The sequence below is a fragment of the Natator depressus genome, chromosome 8, assembly GCF_965152275.1.
Source record: "Natator depressus isolate rNatDep1 chromosome 8, rNatDep2.hap1, whole genome shotgun sequence".
NCBI classification, from domain to species: domain Eukaryota; kingdom Metazoa; phylum Chordata; order Testudines; family Cheloniidae; genus Natator; species Natator depressus.
This window is the reverse complement of record NC_134241.1, coordinates 66,229,558-66,247,336: the sequence shown is the minus strand read 5'-3', so window position 1 is coordinate 66,247,336 and position 17,779 is coordinate 66,229,558. Positions and strand designations below refer to the sequence as shown.

At 38.4% G+C, this 17,779-nt stretch overlaps 1 protein-coding gene across 8 annotated transcripts in view; it reads left to right on the top strand.

The window, feature by feature from the left end:
- The first annotated feature begins 228 nt into the window (after positions 1 to 228).
- Positions 229 to 17,779, top strand: part of NTNG1 (netrin G1) — a 200,242-nt gene continuing 182,691 nt past the window's right edge. For 6 of the 8 annotated variants that reach the window (XM_074961225.1, XM_074961226.1, XM_074961224.1 and 3 more), the window contains exons 1-2: positions 230 to 1,232; positions 7,984 to 8,698. In XM_074961225.1, the coding sequence (XP_074817326.1) occupies positions 8,453 to 8,698 (246 nt within the window). In that variant the 5' untranslated portion in view covers positions 230 to 1,232; positions 7,984 to 8,452. Of the gene's footprint in view, positions 1,233 to 7,983; positions 8,699 to 17,779 lie in introns of all 8 variants that reach the window. The other 2 variants (XM_074961223.1, XM_074961231.1) reach the window with 1 other exon arrangement.

The window sequence follows — 17,779 nt, the reverse complement described above, 5'->3', positions numbered from 1 at the left end:
TGAAGGCTGAGGCTCTGGTGTCGTTTAAGCCCAAGATCTTAAAGGCTTTTTCTAAGGAACAAAAAGGGAGGTGCAAGGGGGGAATGCAGCAGGAGAGATAATCGGTGTCATGAGTTAATAAGGGACTTGTGCAAGTGGCAAGTGTGGAGATGCGGGAGAGAGAGATGGAGATCTAAACGGCTTTAGGACCGCTCGGCGCGCTCAGGTCTGGAGGTGGTATAAGGTTTGCAATCCCTCTACTTGCTGGCAGTTGCAGGAGAAGATTGCTTTTAAGTGAAACGTCCCTGCCACCTCTCTGAGGTTTCATTCCCCTTAATAGTGTCCTGCCCTTAAGTTTGAGAGCTCCTTTTGCAGTGCAGGGTCAGCACGAGCGCTGAGGGGGGGACCCACGGGAGATTTCCAATCCAGAAGAATCGCTGGCATGTATATTTCATCGGATGGACTTTCCATGTGTCTCATCTCCCTGCCATCAACGCTGTATGCAGTGATACTTCTGACTTGAGCAGAGGAATGCGCGGAGGAAGCTTCGGCGAAACTGGTAGGAGAGGATCTTCTCGGCGCCAGTGCTAATTGTCGTGATTTATGTCCCCTCCAAGTACCTTCCACGGCTTCATCTAAAATAAAACGAAAGCTGGGGCCAGCCAGGAGCGCAGCCTTCGCAGCGCGTCTTGTCGCGGAGAGCCAGGGAACGTCCTGCACCTTCCCGGAGCCCCAGTAAAAGTTTAAGGCAAAGAAGTGGCTCGGGCAGACGGGAGACCCGGCGGTGCAGCGGGGCTGGCAGGCAACCCTGAGCGGCTGCTGCTGACTTGTTCCAGGGGGAGCGTCGGTCCTGGCTCCCCTTCTCTGATCTGCTGGTCGCCGAGCTTTGCAGTGGAGCCGGAGGAGTTCCTCCCCCTTCGCCCCGGAGCCAGCTCCGCGGGGCAGCTCCAGGGCAGTCTACAGGTCCCGGGGCAGGGGCGGAGAAGGGGGCTCCGACCTGCCGGCTGGCGGGGGCTGCTCTTCTCCAGCCCTTGAACTCTTCGGCGTCACCAGGAACTTTTGTTGGGCGTGCGGCACACGCCTGCCAGGCTCCCCACGACCGGGGGACGGGGCACAGCGGGCGGAGCAGCCTCCCACCCGTGCGCCCCTGGCTCCCATGCTCCCGCTGCCGGAGGGGGATGAGGCTGGGAAGGTCCCAGGCAGCGCGGTCTCCTCTCTCCTCCCCGCTCTAACGAGAGGGATTGCTCCACATGGTGAGTACGGCTCCTTCTTCCCTGCCTCGCTAGCGAGCCGCTGCTGCCTGCCAGCCCGGTGAAACCGGCGGGCAGGAGCCATGGCTGCGGGCGGGAGAGGAACTCTGCCCAGCCCCTCGGGAGCGTTTGGCGTGGCTGGCTGGGGGGAAGAGTTGGGGCTGGGCAAGCTGGACTTGGCTTTGAAAAACTTGGCTGCCCGCAGCCCCTGGGTGCTGGCGCGGTGGCTGCACACGCTGGGGCTTGGAAGCTGGGCTGTGGGAATCCCGCCCCCCGCGCGGTGAGCTGGGCAGAGGGCTGGTATCGGCCGGGGGATGGTGGAGTGGTATGTGTCCCTGGGTTTGCTCTTAGCGGATGGGAGATGGGTATGTAGGGAGAATTGCATGCAGTGGTAATTCTGCCTCTCTGGGGGTTTAGTTTGAATACCGCTATGGGTCTCCCCGTCGGTACAGATCTACATGGATCAGGTGGAGCTATTGCCATTTTATTGGACCCCACGTAGCCAATTAAGAGATTTAGCAGGAGGGTGGGGGGTGGAATTTCTATACAAATAGAAACTGCGCCCTCTGCTGTTGCTGTGAGCTCCTCGCTGGGGAGCAAATTTCTGTGCCGGGTTTCCAAGCACATTGCCCCTGTGCTTTACACAGGGAGGAAAATTACTAGCGCGTATTTCAAAGGCATTTTTGTTAAAAGAGCAGGCGATTGCTCTGTTTGTTTTTGCATCCTGAATGGGCACCTATAGACACAGGTATTGGTCCCGCCCCTTCCCCCAACCTACAAGTCGATTAATCTATTTCTGATACATTGTCACGCCATTGAAACTCCTCTGTGGATTGTTTTCCAAATGGGCTACCCTCCTACCTCAAACATCGAATTACATTTTGGTTCACTTACAAAACTGCAATCTGTTCTCATCAGTTTCCCGGCATGGAAATCAGCTGTGCACTTAAAAAAAAAAGATAAAGGGCATTAACTTCAAACAGGGAAGCAAAAAAAAGAAAAACCAAAACCCTGAATCACATCAGGATTTTACAGAACTGTGGAAATGATTGGTTATAACTACTTCCTATTTTTTAAAATGAAAAGAGTATTAAATAAGAGCCAACAAACTGGCAATGGAAGGAATGAAAGAGTTTTTGAAGTGAATTCAGAAGGATTCTGCCAAAAGGGGGTCATTTGCTTCAAACAGTTTGCAGTCTATGAATAAAGATTTTTCTGCAGAAAAATATTATCAGAAATCCAATAAAAAAGGATGGAATTGATGGTTTGTAGAATAACCCCAATCCCCATGGAACTGACAGTTCACTTATTCAACTAGGAATAATTCCCTGCTTCGTATCAGAAATTACAAGCAGTTTACATAATCATTCAAAAAATAAATGAAAAATCATTCAGACAAAAACCAAATGATTTACTACATGCTGAATAGCTGAGACCAATAAAATGAATGGTCCTGTATTCTCTCCTAAAGTTTGTATGTTTGTTGGCTTTAATGAACACATTTATATTGCTGTGCATTAGGCTTTTCAATATTTTGTGCACTAAGATTCAGCCTAATTTTTGCAAAGATGTGAAAAGAGGAAGTGAATTAAATAATTGGTACAGATGCTTTTAAAGAGGGAGCAATTTACAGTTTTGCCTCAAGCATGATGCAGCCCAACGTTTAGACGCTGTGGCCTAGGTAAGACTTCACATTTTTTTAGTCTAAATGGAAAAAAATCAAAGATGACTGTTGGTGCTTTAAAGGATGTTTCCCTGACATTTTTCACCAATTAATGGCAGTAGCCTGATCTTTCCTGTTCCTTGTCATCTGCCATGCACCACGGTGGCATTGCTAAGGAGTGGAACCAACTTTCTGATTAGAGGTACAGAATTTGGCAACAGCACAAAACAAAATCCGGGTCCTTTTAGTTTTGTTTGTTTTTTTCCAATGTTAAGTCCTTAATATAATTTTAGCAGCTTCAGAAAGTTATATTGAGTTCACGCCACAATCTGAAGACTTTACTATCACTACACAATAGATGATCTGTGAGTAGTTTTTGACAAGAGCCTGTTACTTTTTCTGTTAGGAATCTTATTTCTGTAAACCATTTTGATCATCTTAAGTGCATAACAATTGCAAAACAATGCAATTTGTGCTTCAAAGTTGACTTAACCAATAAGAGATGGTTAAAAAATTACAAAGGTTTTATATTAAAAACTTACAGCAGTTAAAAATGAAGCCTTTTAAATGAAAGTTTTTGAAGTATTTTCATTCCATGCTGAATGTTGGTGATACAGTGTAAGTGGTAATGTTCATGTGCTATTTTACAGGACAAAGAAAGATTTCGGGCAACCTAAAATTTTGTAGGGTATTTCAGAATCCCTAGTTTTATTTGTAGAACTTCATATTCTGTTGTCTTCTGTTAATAGATCTCAGAAGTCTTATTACTCCTTTCTCCTAAAAGAGAGAAGAAAATCTTTCCATTTTCGTCAAATTTATTTAACTATTTAATAGAAAAAGAATGTGAAGTTCTTCTAGTATTAGTACTGAATTTGAAATATCCTACGAATTTTTCAGAAGGTACTACATTTAATCAAAGATAGGATGTAATATAATTAAACACATGAACATATTTAATTTGCATGGATGAATAACTGCATTTATGAAATGCTCAGATTTAATATATCACAGTATGTCAGTATATCACTGTATGCCAAGTTTCATAAGTGGTAACAGTGAAAATATATATCAGTTACCAGTTGTATCTTGTGGTATACACCATATTTTATTCATCTTGAAAAAAGTAATTTAGAAATTATAACCAAAGCAGCCAAAAATCACCTTTACTTGTATTTTTTAGGAAATATTAATGTACTCTGATTGTAGATGCAAAATTACAATAGATTTCACTTTAAAATATTTTATATATTCCTACTATTATACACATCTGCCATTGACTGAGGTTTTTTTTATACATCTAAATGTTATTTCTTACACCAGCAGATACTGGAATATGTTATCAGATAACTGATTATTCACCTTTCTTTCTAATTCATGTGCTGCAAAAATGTGTATGTTTATCAAATTCATGGTCTGTACAAGAAATGATCACTAGTTGCCATTTTATGAAATCCACTGCATAACTGAGTTTTTGGAAAAAATCTATAATGTAAGTACAGCAAGTTCTCACCAAGAGACTTCTGTAACACAGTGAATGCTAAGCTGCTAGTGACAATTTTTATAATGAGAAAATTATCATAGTGTGTGTGGGAGGAGGGAAATATTCAGTGACCAAAACAGTTACAAGGATCTGTGTTTACTACCATATCCTAATAAGAATTGACAGCTTCTTTTACCGTAATTAATTACTTCTGGAATATACTTTTTGGCTGGAGTTGGGGTGGGGAGCGGAGTGGGGAGGGTAACTGAGCAGACTACATAATTAAAATGCTGTGTGAGGCTGGACTGATTCAAGTGTAGCCACCTGGAAACAAATTCATGTGAGTAAGGCCACTTTTACAGACAATTTTAGTCTTGGTCAACTAATGCTCTTCATGTAGAATTGATGATACAGAGGTATACATGAATTTATTATATGTGGTATATATCCACTTCTTTACATACAGAGGAATGGTTTGGAAGAAAGCAGAGACATTAGGGACTTAAGCATTGTTGCTCCACAGTTGCCCAGGGAATGCCTGCTGTTTTTCAGATGGCAGGAGTTAAGGCACATGTGAAAATTCAAGGGCCTAAATGTTCTACAATTAATACAGTTATTGCCAAGAAAGATTAGCTCCAGTATACCATGTGCCACCATTTTACTGAATACAGCTAGCATAATCAATTTTTCCAGTAGTTTGTAGTTGCGTTTCCTTCAGGCAGTGAAGATGTCAGTCTCTGTATGTCAGACCTTATGGATTGTTTCAGTTTAACACAGCAGAATGCGTGGTCAGTTGCTGAAGAGAGGACTACATGGTACAGAGGATTTGGGCACAAGAAATGCGTCAGTTATTATGTTTGGTGCATTTTACTCCATAGGGCCAAATGTAAGTGTATTCATGAAAACAAATTTGGTTTATATTACCCACAGTTTGCCGTGTGGTTTAGAGCTACAGTTGGTATTGTTTTAAAGTTTGGAAATGTAATTTTAAAATAATTTTTGCGAGGTAATTTTTTTAAAAATTAGATATGTTTGGGAATAGACAACCAGGAACTAGAATGCACATAATGAACGACACTGCAGGCATAAATATAATAAAGACAAACCATGTAGCTCTATTATAAAAGCCTCAGTGACCCATAGCATATGATATTTAATGTGCTTTGGTCAATATCTTTCTCTATGTCAATGGGAGCTCATTAAAAGAAGATACTGCAGAGTAAGTGAACCATGCCATATTAGTTCTTGCCAAAGCCTGACATTTTTAATACATTAATAATATATCTGTAATATAATGGAAGACTATTAATCACAACTGGTTATGTGCCAGAAATTTAAGCTGTAATTGGCCGCTTCTTGTCAGGAATGTCCGTCACTCAGTCCTATATCTTCCCAATTCTAACATATGTTGCACTCCTCTGCACTTTTTCCTTGTCAGTGCGCTAAATTTGATCAATGTTATAGTCTGTAATTCTGTGTAATGACCATCATTATGAGGCTGACTTTCTTTAATGAGAATTGGTTATATGGTGAGCATTGTAGCACAGTGGGTGTTGAGATAACGGCTAGCTTCACCTTCATTCACAATAGCTATATTCTCAATTCCAGTTAATACATCTGTTTACAGCCCTATCTAGTCCCACTTATCTGTAGATTGACAGAGACAGCAGGTTATAGAGGAAAAGAAAAACTAACAAAGAAAGCATTAAAAAAAGAGTATAGTTCTGACTAAATGAAAAAGGCTAAATTGTAAGGCTGTTTAAACACAGTAAATTGTTATTTCTATACAGTAACATAACATTCACTCACTAGTTATACCAGCTTTGCCCAAGCTCAAAATAGTTTTTCTCATCCTTCAGTACTGAATATGCACTGATTTGTCATGATCATTTAAGACACTTTGTAAGTTTTTATTTAGAAACAAAGAATGTTTTTTTCAGGTCAATTCCTTACTTATAGATGTTGACCTTTGTATTTGAGCTGTTTTTTTTTTCTGTAATTAATTCCAAAATAACAAGTTAAGAATTGCCAATGAAAACAGGAATAATGGACGGTTGTTAAAAAAAGCCGTGGTAATGGTTAATGATCTGATTTAAAATGTATTTAATTTTTGTAAAGTATCTGAAGTTTCTGGTTTTGTAGCAAATTCAGACTTGAAGTTTACATGTATTTAGGCAAATAGCTAATTATTGTTACATAAAAATTCAGATATTCAACACACTTTCCAATAGAATACATCACAAATCACTGCTCTATGATAACATTTTATGAAATGAATATAATGAAAAATTGCACTTGCGTCCATAAGGCAATTATTGTAAATTACTTTGCTATGGAAACACACTTCAGCCATCTGTTGGCATTTCATAGTGTGTGTGGCTTATTTCAGTTTAAGATGGTGCAGTATTTAAATATAGTGAACCCGTTTGTGAAATTGCTTTGAAGACAACTTTTGCTCTTTCTTGAAAATGTGTATTCTAAAACAAGGTGTATGTGATGGAACCTTTCATATTTTTATGGCATAGGAAGATTCATCATACTAACTAGAATATTAGACTACAGACATTAATTAAGTTATGCAACATTATGATTTATAGTTGTCTGTAAACATGAAATTTAAGAGGTTGTTTAGATTGTAAGAGTCAGCTAAAGAGTTGAAAAGTCCAGTAGTTGTTGAATGCATCCTTCTTTTCACAAAGGGGCTAATCCTATTCCCATTGAAGTCAGTGGCCAAACTTCCAATATCTTCAATTGGAACAGGATTGACTGCAAAATTAGAGAAAACTACATTGACCTATATAAATGACTTTTGAATTTGTATCATGTTGTTTTTAGGGTTTATGATTTTATGTCCTGGTATTTTACATCTTACAACAACATACAGAACTGTTTGGAGGGTATTTCTGTTACAGAAATAAACAAGAGGTAGATATGTTAAAATAATTAAGAAAACATGGGACCAATGTTGAAAGGGAAATTGTTAATATAATAAGCTACAGGTGAGCCAGTTGTTATCTTTATCATTAACTGCAATTTTAAAAAAAGGAGCAAAGCTTTTCCAGTACTAATGAGAAAATCCAAACAGACAGATGTGTGCTCCTAATAACTCTCTTATTAAGCTAACAAAAGCATAGAAGCATATGGGGCATTTTGAGCTCTCTGAGGTCCTCGTTCCAAGAGACAAAAAGCACACAACGGTAGTTGTCATCTTTGTCACTGTAATAAAAGATCCGCTCTGCTGATCTCCTTGGCGGTTTAGGTTTCCCCCACCTCATTGGTTATAAAATATGAGAAATGTTTAAGTTCTGTTGTTTGCCTTTCAGGTTTTGCCAAGATGGAAATGTCATTTTTAAAGCAAAAACCTGTAGCTCACCTGAAATGTTATAAATCTGTCTTTGTTAGAGAAGAGTTAAATCCTTCAAGTTGAAATACTTTTCACTGTGAATGATTTTGGTAGTTTGTTCATTCTAGCAAAGCACCCACTGTAAAGGTTATCTATATTACATCAATTTGCTTTATATTGCATCAGACCTCCAAAATGTCAACATATCATATATTTTATAATGCATTGATTCTTGGACAATAACTCTTACTCTTATTGTTTCTAAAAGGGTGTTGGTGCCAGAAGAAAAGAATGATTGATGGGAAACAGACATCAGGCTGTAGACACTCATCCTTTTGCTTCAGATGCTGATTTATCAGTGCGTCTGGGTATCTCTTGTGAGCTTTGAACACGGAGGATCACTCGGGGTTATCGACAGTACAAGTGAAGACCTACAACTTTGCTAAATTATTATCTGCTCTCAGACATCTTTTACAAAAAGTCCTGATAGACACATTATAAGACCAAGGACAAGCTTCAGATTTCAGTGAAAAGCTGTTGTTTTGAATATGTTAGGCTTCTACCAAAGTCTTCAACTTAGTAAAGCAAGTACCATATTCTAACGTTTCACGTTCAGTTGTGGAACCTCTTTTATAAGATACATACATAAATATACATGTACATATATTTATAATCTATAGACTGTCCTTAAATCAATACTGGTTATAATTATCAAGGCAATTTCAAAGGATTTAGAGATGTATTTGTCAAGATTCCTGTCACTTCATGCCCTTTGGGTTACTGTATCTTCAGTGATGCAGCATTATCCTTCAGTGTGGGGACATTATGACGTGTGTAAGACTCAGATTTACACTGAAGAAGGCAAAATTTGGGATTACATGGCCTGTCAGCCAGAAGCCAGAGACATGATCAAATATGTGAAAGTGACCCTGGATCCCCCTGATATAACATGTGGAGATCCTCCCGAGACGTTCTGTGCAATGGTAAGGCAAACTTTTCAATGCTCCTTTCCTATATAGTTTCAGGATGTGTTTCTGTAATAGGCAGATGCAAAGTGGAAATCCCCAATTCAGTGAAGATCCAGGCAAAGCCACATAATATTATGAGTTCGTAAATGTGAAAGGCTTCTGAGAAACAAAGCAAGAAGAAATAGGCAATCTTCATTAAAACACATTAAGCTGTAGGATAAGTGGTTCATTTAGTTAGAACCCAATGCTTTTTCACTTGAAATCAATGGCAGTGCTTACAGTGGACTTAAATGAAAGCAGTATCAAGCTTCTAGTGCACTAACCTTTCAACTGGCTGTGTTTGCATGGGTTATTTGTGAAAAAGAGTTTGGTGGCTTGATTTTAGTGTGTTCACATCATGAAACCATCATAATGTGGTGTAATTAGGCATCCTTGCCCAGTAGAAGTCTACAATTAGAATACTTAAACAATTGCAGGTTTAAGGTGGGGGAAGGTTCATTGGCAGTGTTTTCAGGGAAGTATGCACAGCTCTAAGCATTGCTACTTAATGCTTCGTTATCATGAGCCATAAATGTTCACAGCTGTATTTATGGGCAGCATTAAAAGAAACACCGTTAGCTAGGGTCTGATTTTTCAGAGGTGTTGAGAATCTGCATTTTCCTGTGACTTTAATTAGATTTGCGGGTGCCCAGCACTTCTAAAAATCATGCCCAAGGGTCTTAAGTCAGGCTTTCTGCATCTGGTCTTCCTAAAATTAGAGGCCAATTGTGAAAATGTTGCACTTAGTAAATAGTTGTGCCAGCTGTGAAGAACTAGGCACTATGTATGTGTCAAAACATTACACCTGAGTAAAGCTGTATGCATAAAGGTTTGCCAGGTCAGATCCTAGGAGATTCTTAATGTTGGAAGAAATTTTCAGCTTGTAGAGGACTTCTTTTTTCTTGCATTTATATATAAAATAAATTTTCTTTCAGTAGAATGTTAATTTCTGTTGAAAACTATTATTCCTTGATAGGAAAATGTAGTTTTGAAGTATAAATCATATATATGATGTTATTCATGGTTCATTTTATTATGATGATATCAGTAAAGCAATAGAAATTTGTATAATTCTAGCTAATAATTTAGCTCTGGGAAATTAAGGAGTTCTTATAAATAAGTTTACTGTAAATTGATATAACCTACTAAATATATTTGTTTGCCTGTATATTATCTGTATGGAGATCACTATTACTCTGTGACAAACAGGTCTATTCTGGGAAAATTAACTTTTGAATGGCTTATGGCATCAGTTTCAACCCCCAGTACTCTTGAAAGTGTTCAGGTCCAATCACACACACATTTAGGATGTTGTATGCATGGACACATGCACTCACCACATACGCTGTGCTGATATCATACATGAAGCAATTACATTGGTTTTGTACCTTTTGATTGCACCACTTGCACTCTGCCCACTAATCTATCCCCACTAACACTGCTTCAAACAGACACCATTTTAATTTTAATAAACATAATTTGCCAGTGTAATATTTCCTTCTCTCTTCCTACTCAGCTATCAGCTTGAGCAGCACAGCTACATACCACCCCTTCCTGAGAGGTGATTGATTTGCTCGAATCTAACCCTTATTAATATAACTTTTAATTCCATTACTAATCCCTGGTTCGAAAAGAAACCCCTCTCAGATACTTACCTAGGAAACCCGTAGTGGCTGCTGCTGTAGTTTGCATACAGAACTGAGATTGTTATGAACATGCGTATAAAGCTGAAATGACAACATAAAAATATGATTTGCTCTTTGTGTTTAGACAAATTTGGCTGTCACAGCCCAATTCAACACCCCAGTGGCTTAAAAATGGTAAAATTATCTGCAATTATCTGCAGCCTGCAGCTAATTTTCTGGATAGGTTAAACAGAAGCTTTGAAAAGAAGCCTACAGACGGAAGAAGTCATCTGTGTTTGTACAATTTATGGAGCAGAAGTGCTGATGACAGTAGAAATTCGAGCCCTAGAGTACTCCTCTGGATTTCATAGTCAATCAAAACTAAATTAAGAAACAAAGATTATTAAAAAGTCTTCTGTGCATGTAATTCTGGCATAATATTATGAGGTGGACATTAAATGTTTCCCTCTGAGACTTTCAGCATCATTAATGCAGCATGCCTTTAATTACAAGTAGGCTCATATTACTAAAAAATTGGGAAAATAAAGTGCTCTGTGTTGTAGTTAGCAATGCCATTATTATGTTTACTGAAATAATTAAAAGAAGGGATATCATTCTTCTAAGTAACTTATAAATCAAAATGTGCAATGAAAATGGATTTTCTTTGGGAAACACTCTTATGTATGTAGCATAACTAGTATAACAATTTAATGCAGTGGTATAGAAGCATTATTAAGTATAATTCTACCTAGCAGAATTCCTAGCAGATGTGTTATTGTAAAAAGGCTTTTTTCTTTTTTCTTTTTACTGATTGTAAATATTAAGGTACAAATTCTACTCTGTTACATCAGTGCTATTATGTTAATAAGCATGAGATTGTATTGGTTTATTTGGCTAAAGTTGAAGCTGTAGTGGATTGCTTAATGTGAATCTTCATACACGTACATTTGAAGAGACTATATAAATGTGAAAGATATTGCAGTCTTTACCTACATTACCTGAATTAATCCATCTATTTTTCATACCTTTTTAATGCTTAGGTTTAATTTACAGTAATTAAAGTTAGCAGTGTTTGTAAGGGTACTTTAAGTTCAGATAACAAAGTTTTTTGCCTTGGAATTTCCTATTATTTTAAGAAATATTTTATTATATAGTATAATAAGATCAGGAAATACACTATGTGCACCATGCAATTGTAGGGAGCCTTTGCCAACCCCTGTCCCATCTTTCACCCCCATGTGGAGACCAATCACAATATCTCTTCTTGCATTCACTTGAGCATGAGGACTGTGTCCGAGTAGAGTGGCTAGCCATTTTGGAGTGGGTGAGAACAACGTGACCTTACACTTGTCCAACAGCCAGGTCCTGAGTTGGCCAGCCAGTACAGGGACTACACATTGCAGCCTCATCAGGGATGACACAGCAGTGGCACTCCTTCACATGCAAAGGAACTCCAGGTGGTGGTGTGCTTCTCTCTCAGCTCCCAATATGGAAGTGCCACTTTAGTCTTATAAAAGAAAAAAAAGTAAATGTATGTAATGACAGTAGAAACAAAAGATGGCTTGGTGGAACCTGCAGGATGCTTGTTTCCTGTGCAATCTAAAGGCAGTAGAAAAAAATACCGTCATAAATCAAAATCTAAGATTCGGGTTATGGGGAAATCAGATTTAGGTTATTTCATTTATTAACCCATTTCAAGGCTCAATTGTGGATTATTGACAAGAATCTGTCTATTTGAATTTAGTTCCAAATTTACATTTTGTAAAAACAAGTTTTTAGAAACAAGTTTTTAGAAAACCTAAGCTAAGCAGAAATGTGGCAATGGAATTTTCAATTTGTTAAACTCTCTTTCAGTGGAAACAGAGTTTTCTGAATCAAACCTACCCTTGCAGTGTTTGCACTCTCCTGCAATGTTTGCAATGCAGCCACTGCAACAATGTGCCAAGTGCATAAACATGTACTGGACAGCGTGTTTTAATGTTGTTTGTTTATGCCTATGTTTTTTTTGTTTTTCTTCAGTATGTCAAATTAACTTTGAATATTAGAATGTAGCTAACAACTCCCTTCAGTGTCAGTAGATGGTTACCACAATAACTGTAGATCTGAGCAAGACAAGGAATTGTAGTGTCCCCATGTAGACATTCAGAAGTAATAAGAAAAAATTAGCAGAAAATTAAGTTTGTGCTCTTACCACCTGGAAACAACTGTGTAATGTAACAAGTTTACTGGAGAGAGAGCGGTAGACATGTAGATTTTCTTTGGACGAGCAACATAATTCTTCCTCAGATTGTCTTAAATACCTATAGGGAGCTAGTTTCTATAACTAGAGTTTGGCTCTGTCCACAAACAAGCTTTCAATCATCTTTGTAACTGCTTATGAGCATGGTTGGTTCCAAACATAGGGTATGTCTACACTGCAGTCAGATGTTTGAGTGTAGCCCCTATAGACATAGCTGAGCTAGCTTTAATCAAGTTAGCATGAGTACCAAGAGCCGGGAAACTGTGGCAGCACAGTCTTCAGCGTGGGTTAGGGTGACCAGATAGCAAGTGTGAAAAATCAGGACGGGGGTGGGAGGTAATAGGTGCCTATGTAAGAAAAAGCCACCAAAATCGGGACTGTCCCTAGAAAATCGGGACCTCTAGTCTCCCTACCATAGGCTAGCTGCCCAAATAAGTACCTGGGGTCCTGGATGGGCTTGTACAACACATGCTGCCACAGCTTCACTGCGGTTGGTACTCACACTAGCTACATTAAATCTGTCTTGCATATGTCTACACATGCTGCAGTCACACATCCAAATGCAGAGTAGACATACCCATAGTTTGCATCCACACACAATGTGTTTAGAACTCAGTTATTAGGTGTGGCTGCTAACAGCATTTCAACCTTGTCATGTGGCACAGAGTTGTCTTCCTGTAACCAGCATACTATTATTCTCTTTGCTGTGTGGACAGGACCTCCCCCCCCTCGACTCTCCCCTCCACACCCAATATGTTGGCTGGTTTTCATTCTTCCCAGTTTTCTGCACACAGGATATCCCAGTACGCATGGTCCCACATGTTGCTGGTGCAGCTCTGAATGCACTCTCTTACCTTCTGGGGCATTAGGTATCATGGTGCGTATGGATGTGCAAACACAACATCAGTTTTAAAATAAATAACATGTATTCCCAGTAAAATAGTAATTTTAAAAAAATTCTTAACCAGATTCAGTGGCATTCACAGTTGAATTATAGTAGCTCACTGTCAATATAACTGTGTCAGGAATGTACCCTGAAATCTTAATGTCACTTATTAAAAAAAATTTATATAAATAAACCCATTACTAGTAATGTACTGCAACCTGCACAGCTACTGCTAAGGTACAGTTGATCACGAGGCAATGGCTCATGGATTCCAAGCTTTAGGGAGCCCCTCAGAACAGGATTTGCTGTAATAGAGTAAGTATAATCTATATAGTAGTGTCCCAACAAACACTCACTGTCTGAGGCTGTTACTATGGCGTAACATCACTATATGACGACATTGTGTCATGATGATGTATCATTAGGAACCTCTACTGTGTGCAGGTGCCCTAGAACACAGCAAACTGTAGACTTTATTTTTCCAAGGAGTGGGTGAACCCGAACTGCATCCCAATACAATACTTGCTTTCTGACATTATTCCATTGCCAGCCTAGAAGAGCTTGTGCTATAAAAGCCCATTCCTGGATTACAATACCTACTGAACTCATCCGGCATCTGTGAGTTCTTCAAGTCCTGTACAAAGTCAAAAGAACTGTTACTGTTACACTGAACCATAGTAGGATGTTCATATGGGTTCACTTTTAAGATGACATAAGACAGTTTCCAAATATTAACATTTATTAACACTTTGGTTTTTGATTTTTTTTTTCTTTTTAGTCATAAAGTGACCAGTCCAATGCATAGATCAAGGTTCCATGCATTCACTCCTGAAAACATGTAACCATGTACATATCTTTATTCACATGAATAGTCCCATAGCGTTAAATGGGGCTATTCATGTGAGAAGTTATACATGTGCGTAAGTATTTCTAGGATCAGAGCCTAAGAGCCATCTCATTCCCTTTGCTTCATGGAACAGAGCAGAGAGGATGAAATGCATGGAAGCACTAGCATCCCCTGCTGGTAGTTTAAATGTTGTGTTTGAAACCATTTAAGTGAGTTATCCCTTACTCCATATGGAGAAAAAAATTCATTATATGGTCTTGCTTAAGGGGACTAGGAAATAGTGAGACTGTAGGTGCTGTTAAATTTTCCTCCGAGTTAGTGCCACTACACCTTTATTGTTTCTATTGTGATTCAAGGTAGAAACTGTTTTATGGAGACTGAAATGTCCTGTATGTGAAAATAAGTGTGTGTATTTGCAGATGTCTTGCAAGTAGCCAAAAGCAGTCTCCACATATTGAAATTATTAATCCAGACATTTCCTCTATCAGTGCAGAGGCCATAATATTCTACCCTGAAAAATTAATAGCCCTCGATGCTGCTATGTTCTTTGACTGATGAGGCAAAGGGGCCTTTGTACTTAAAAATTTAGTCTCAATAGACTGAGAAGTGCAACACAATCCTCTGAGCTAATTTACCTGAAGAGGCAATGTCCACAGATCTATATTTATGCACAGTTTGATTTTGTATAAATTTTTCCTCTGCAGTTTAATATATCCACAACAGTCACATGCAGTGACACCATTTGGATATGTAGGTGTGAGTGTGGTTATGGATAGTAGTCTATGAGTGTATTTTAATAATATTTTTGACCTGTGAAGCCAATGATTTCATGATTTTTGTTTTATTTTTATATTGCTTATCTCCCTCGTCCAGTCCAGTTTTTTCACAGTGAACACTCTATTGCATGGATATTGGAAAGGCCTTGCATTTTCACCATGCAAATTCTTATGCATGCAAGTAGTTCCACTGAATTCAGCAGGTCTACCCATGTGTAAGTGTTTGGAAGATCAGTGCTGTGGTGTTTTCCATGTTCTGTTTTCCATAGAATGTTTCTGTTTCTCATAATTTAATTCTTTAGACAGTTTTTTCTACATGGAATTTATAAATAAAAAGAGAAACGAGCTGAAATGAATTTTAATTGTTTACTCCAAGTAAAAAACAGTTCCCTAGTTGAGACATTTTGTCAAGTTCCAGACCAGAGAGAATTTTTACTGCCAAGTAGTTGTAAGGCCTTTAAAAGGGGACAGTGTTATGATAAGAAGAGCATTTTCTTATGTGTAAATACAGTGTCTTTCCAGTGCTTGTTACATTTTTATCTGTAAAACTGTCAAGAGTCATCACTGTAACTCATCAATTTGATTTTTGCCATCTATACCTGCTCATAAGGCAATCTCCTCCAGTGAAAACTAAAAACTGAGCCGATTATGGATGACATTTGCAAATGATTGCAAAAAAACCCAACTAAATAGCAAACAACTTTTTTTTTAAGACATCTTTTAAAAAGCACCCTGTGTATAACCAAAAAGTACAGAATGTGATTCTTGTAACTACTAAACAGTTCTTACTATATGTTCCATTTTCCACCTCTATTTTTATCTGAGCCCTCCAAAGTCTGGTAGGTCCCTCGGCTTCGTTGCCCAGATGGATCTAGCAAGGAGAAACAATACTGTAGGGATAGCCTGAAGAAATATCCTGGAGAAACTCTAACAAGGTGCCTCATATGCAGGAATATGTTCAAATTTCCAGTGCCATTAAACTAAATTTAAACAGTACACTCCACTTTCCCGGTCTAAAAATCTGGGAAGCTCATTATTCACTAGAAAGGCCAATTTTTTCCTCATTTAGATGATGATGAAATAAAAGTAGCTCTTGAAAATAATAGGGGCTATGTACAAACTTTGTGCCCACACCCATTCATTCTTCAGTTTGGACATCTCAAATTTTATATTTTCAAGAAACCAGGATGAAAATGTTGTGCTTTTGTTGATATCCATATTCACTACCATCAGCAAGAATAAGGTCTGGAAGTACATAGGAATACTTGTCATTTGAAGCTGGGACAAAAGCTTGGGTTTTGGGGAAGATGATTTAGAAGCTTAGAACTTTATTGGTGACGCATTGATTTTGATTTTTGTAAAAATGGTCGGTCTCATTTTTTCCAATGGGAAAAGATGTTTAAGGGTAAAGCATGATCTATACTTTACCTTTAAAAGTAAGTGGTTGGGATTTTGTATGTGGTCTATAGAGGACTCTGGCACACACTAGCTTAGTCTCCTGAGGCTGTAATACTCTAGTTTAATTCATGTTACCTGAGTCAATGCAGGGGTAATTGGGTGTTTAGTGGCCTATGATGAGCAGGTCAGAGTGGAAACTGGAGGTTCCCTCCGTCTTTAAACTCTATGACTGCATAATTCTAGAGGAAGATTTTCAAAGCCACAAATAGCTGTTTCCAAGGAAAATCTCCTCCTTGGAAACATATCCTTCATTAAAATTAATTTGCACCATTTAAGGACCTGAACCAACATTGACTGAAGTAAATGGAAAGACTCCCATTGATGGCCTGATCCAAAAATCTACTGGCATATGTCAGTTGTGTAATGAAGATATGTGTCTAAATCTCCTAGATCGCTTTGGAAATCTCAATCAATGACTTCTAATCTATTTTAGGTAAAAGCACAATTAGGAATAAGCTTTCTGTATATTTACATTCTGTGTCATGAGTACTTTCACTAAAAAAGCATTTTTTCCAGTATATTAAACCTGTTTGTTTGTTGTATAAATGTTTGTTTTCGGATTTCCTCACCTGCAGAACCCTTGAAAGCAAGGGTCAAAGTCTCCAGTGGCTGGACAAGATTTTATTACTGGGATACATTTTGTTCTTTGATACATTTACTGCACTTCTAGGGCAAGTAAGAATGCTCAGATAGCATATTTTAACAATTTTTATCTGGAAAGTGCCATGTCACACAGCTGAGAAAGACAAGGTGGGTCAGGCCCAGACCTGAAGAAGAGCTCTGTGAAGTTCAAAAGCTGGTCTCTTCCACCATTGGTCCAGTAAAATATATCACCTCACCCACCGTGTCTCTCTCTTATCCCGGGATCAACACCGCTACAACAACACTGCAAACAAATATGTCACACACATCACAGTCTGGATATTAAAATATATTGCTTTACTTTTATGAGTTCCACAGCTTGTTTATAAATAACTAACAAGAACAGAAAAACCTATTAATGAATACTCTCCCAATTTTTCTCTCTAATTATGCCATCATTAATTGTGGCACTGTTTAATAGTTAAGTGTCTCTGAGCTCATGCTTTATCAGCCCCAATTTTCATGGGTTTAGAAATAGGTCTCCAAACAGGAGTAAATCAGACTACTTTTTTAAAATTAAAAAACAGTTGCATTTTTAGCATAATTTTGTTGACTATTAATAATGTAAACAGTGTCCTTTTTAA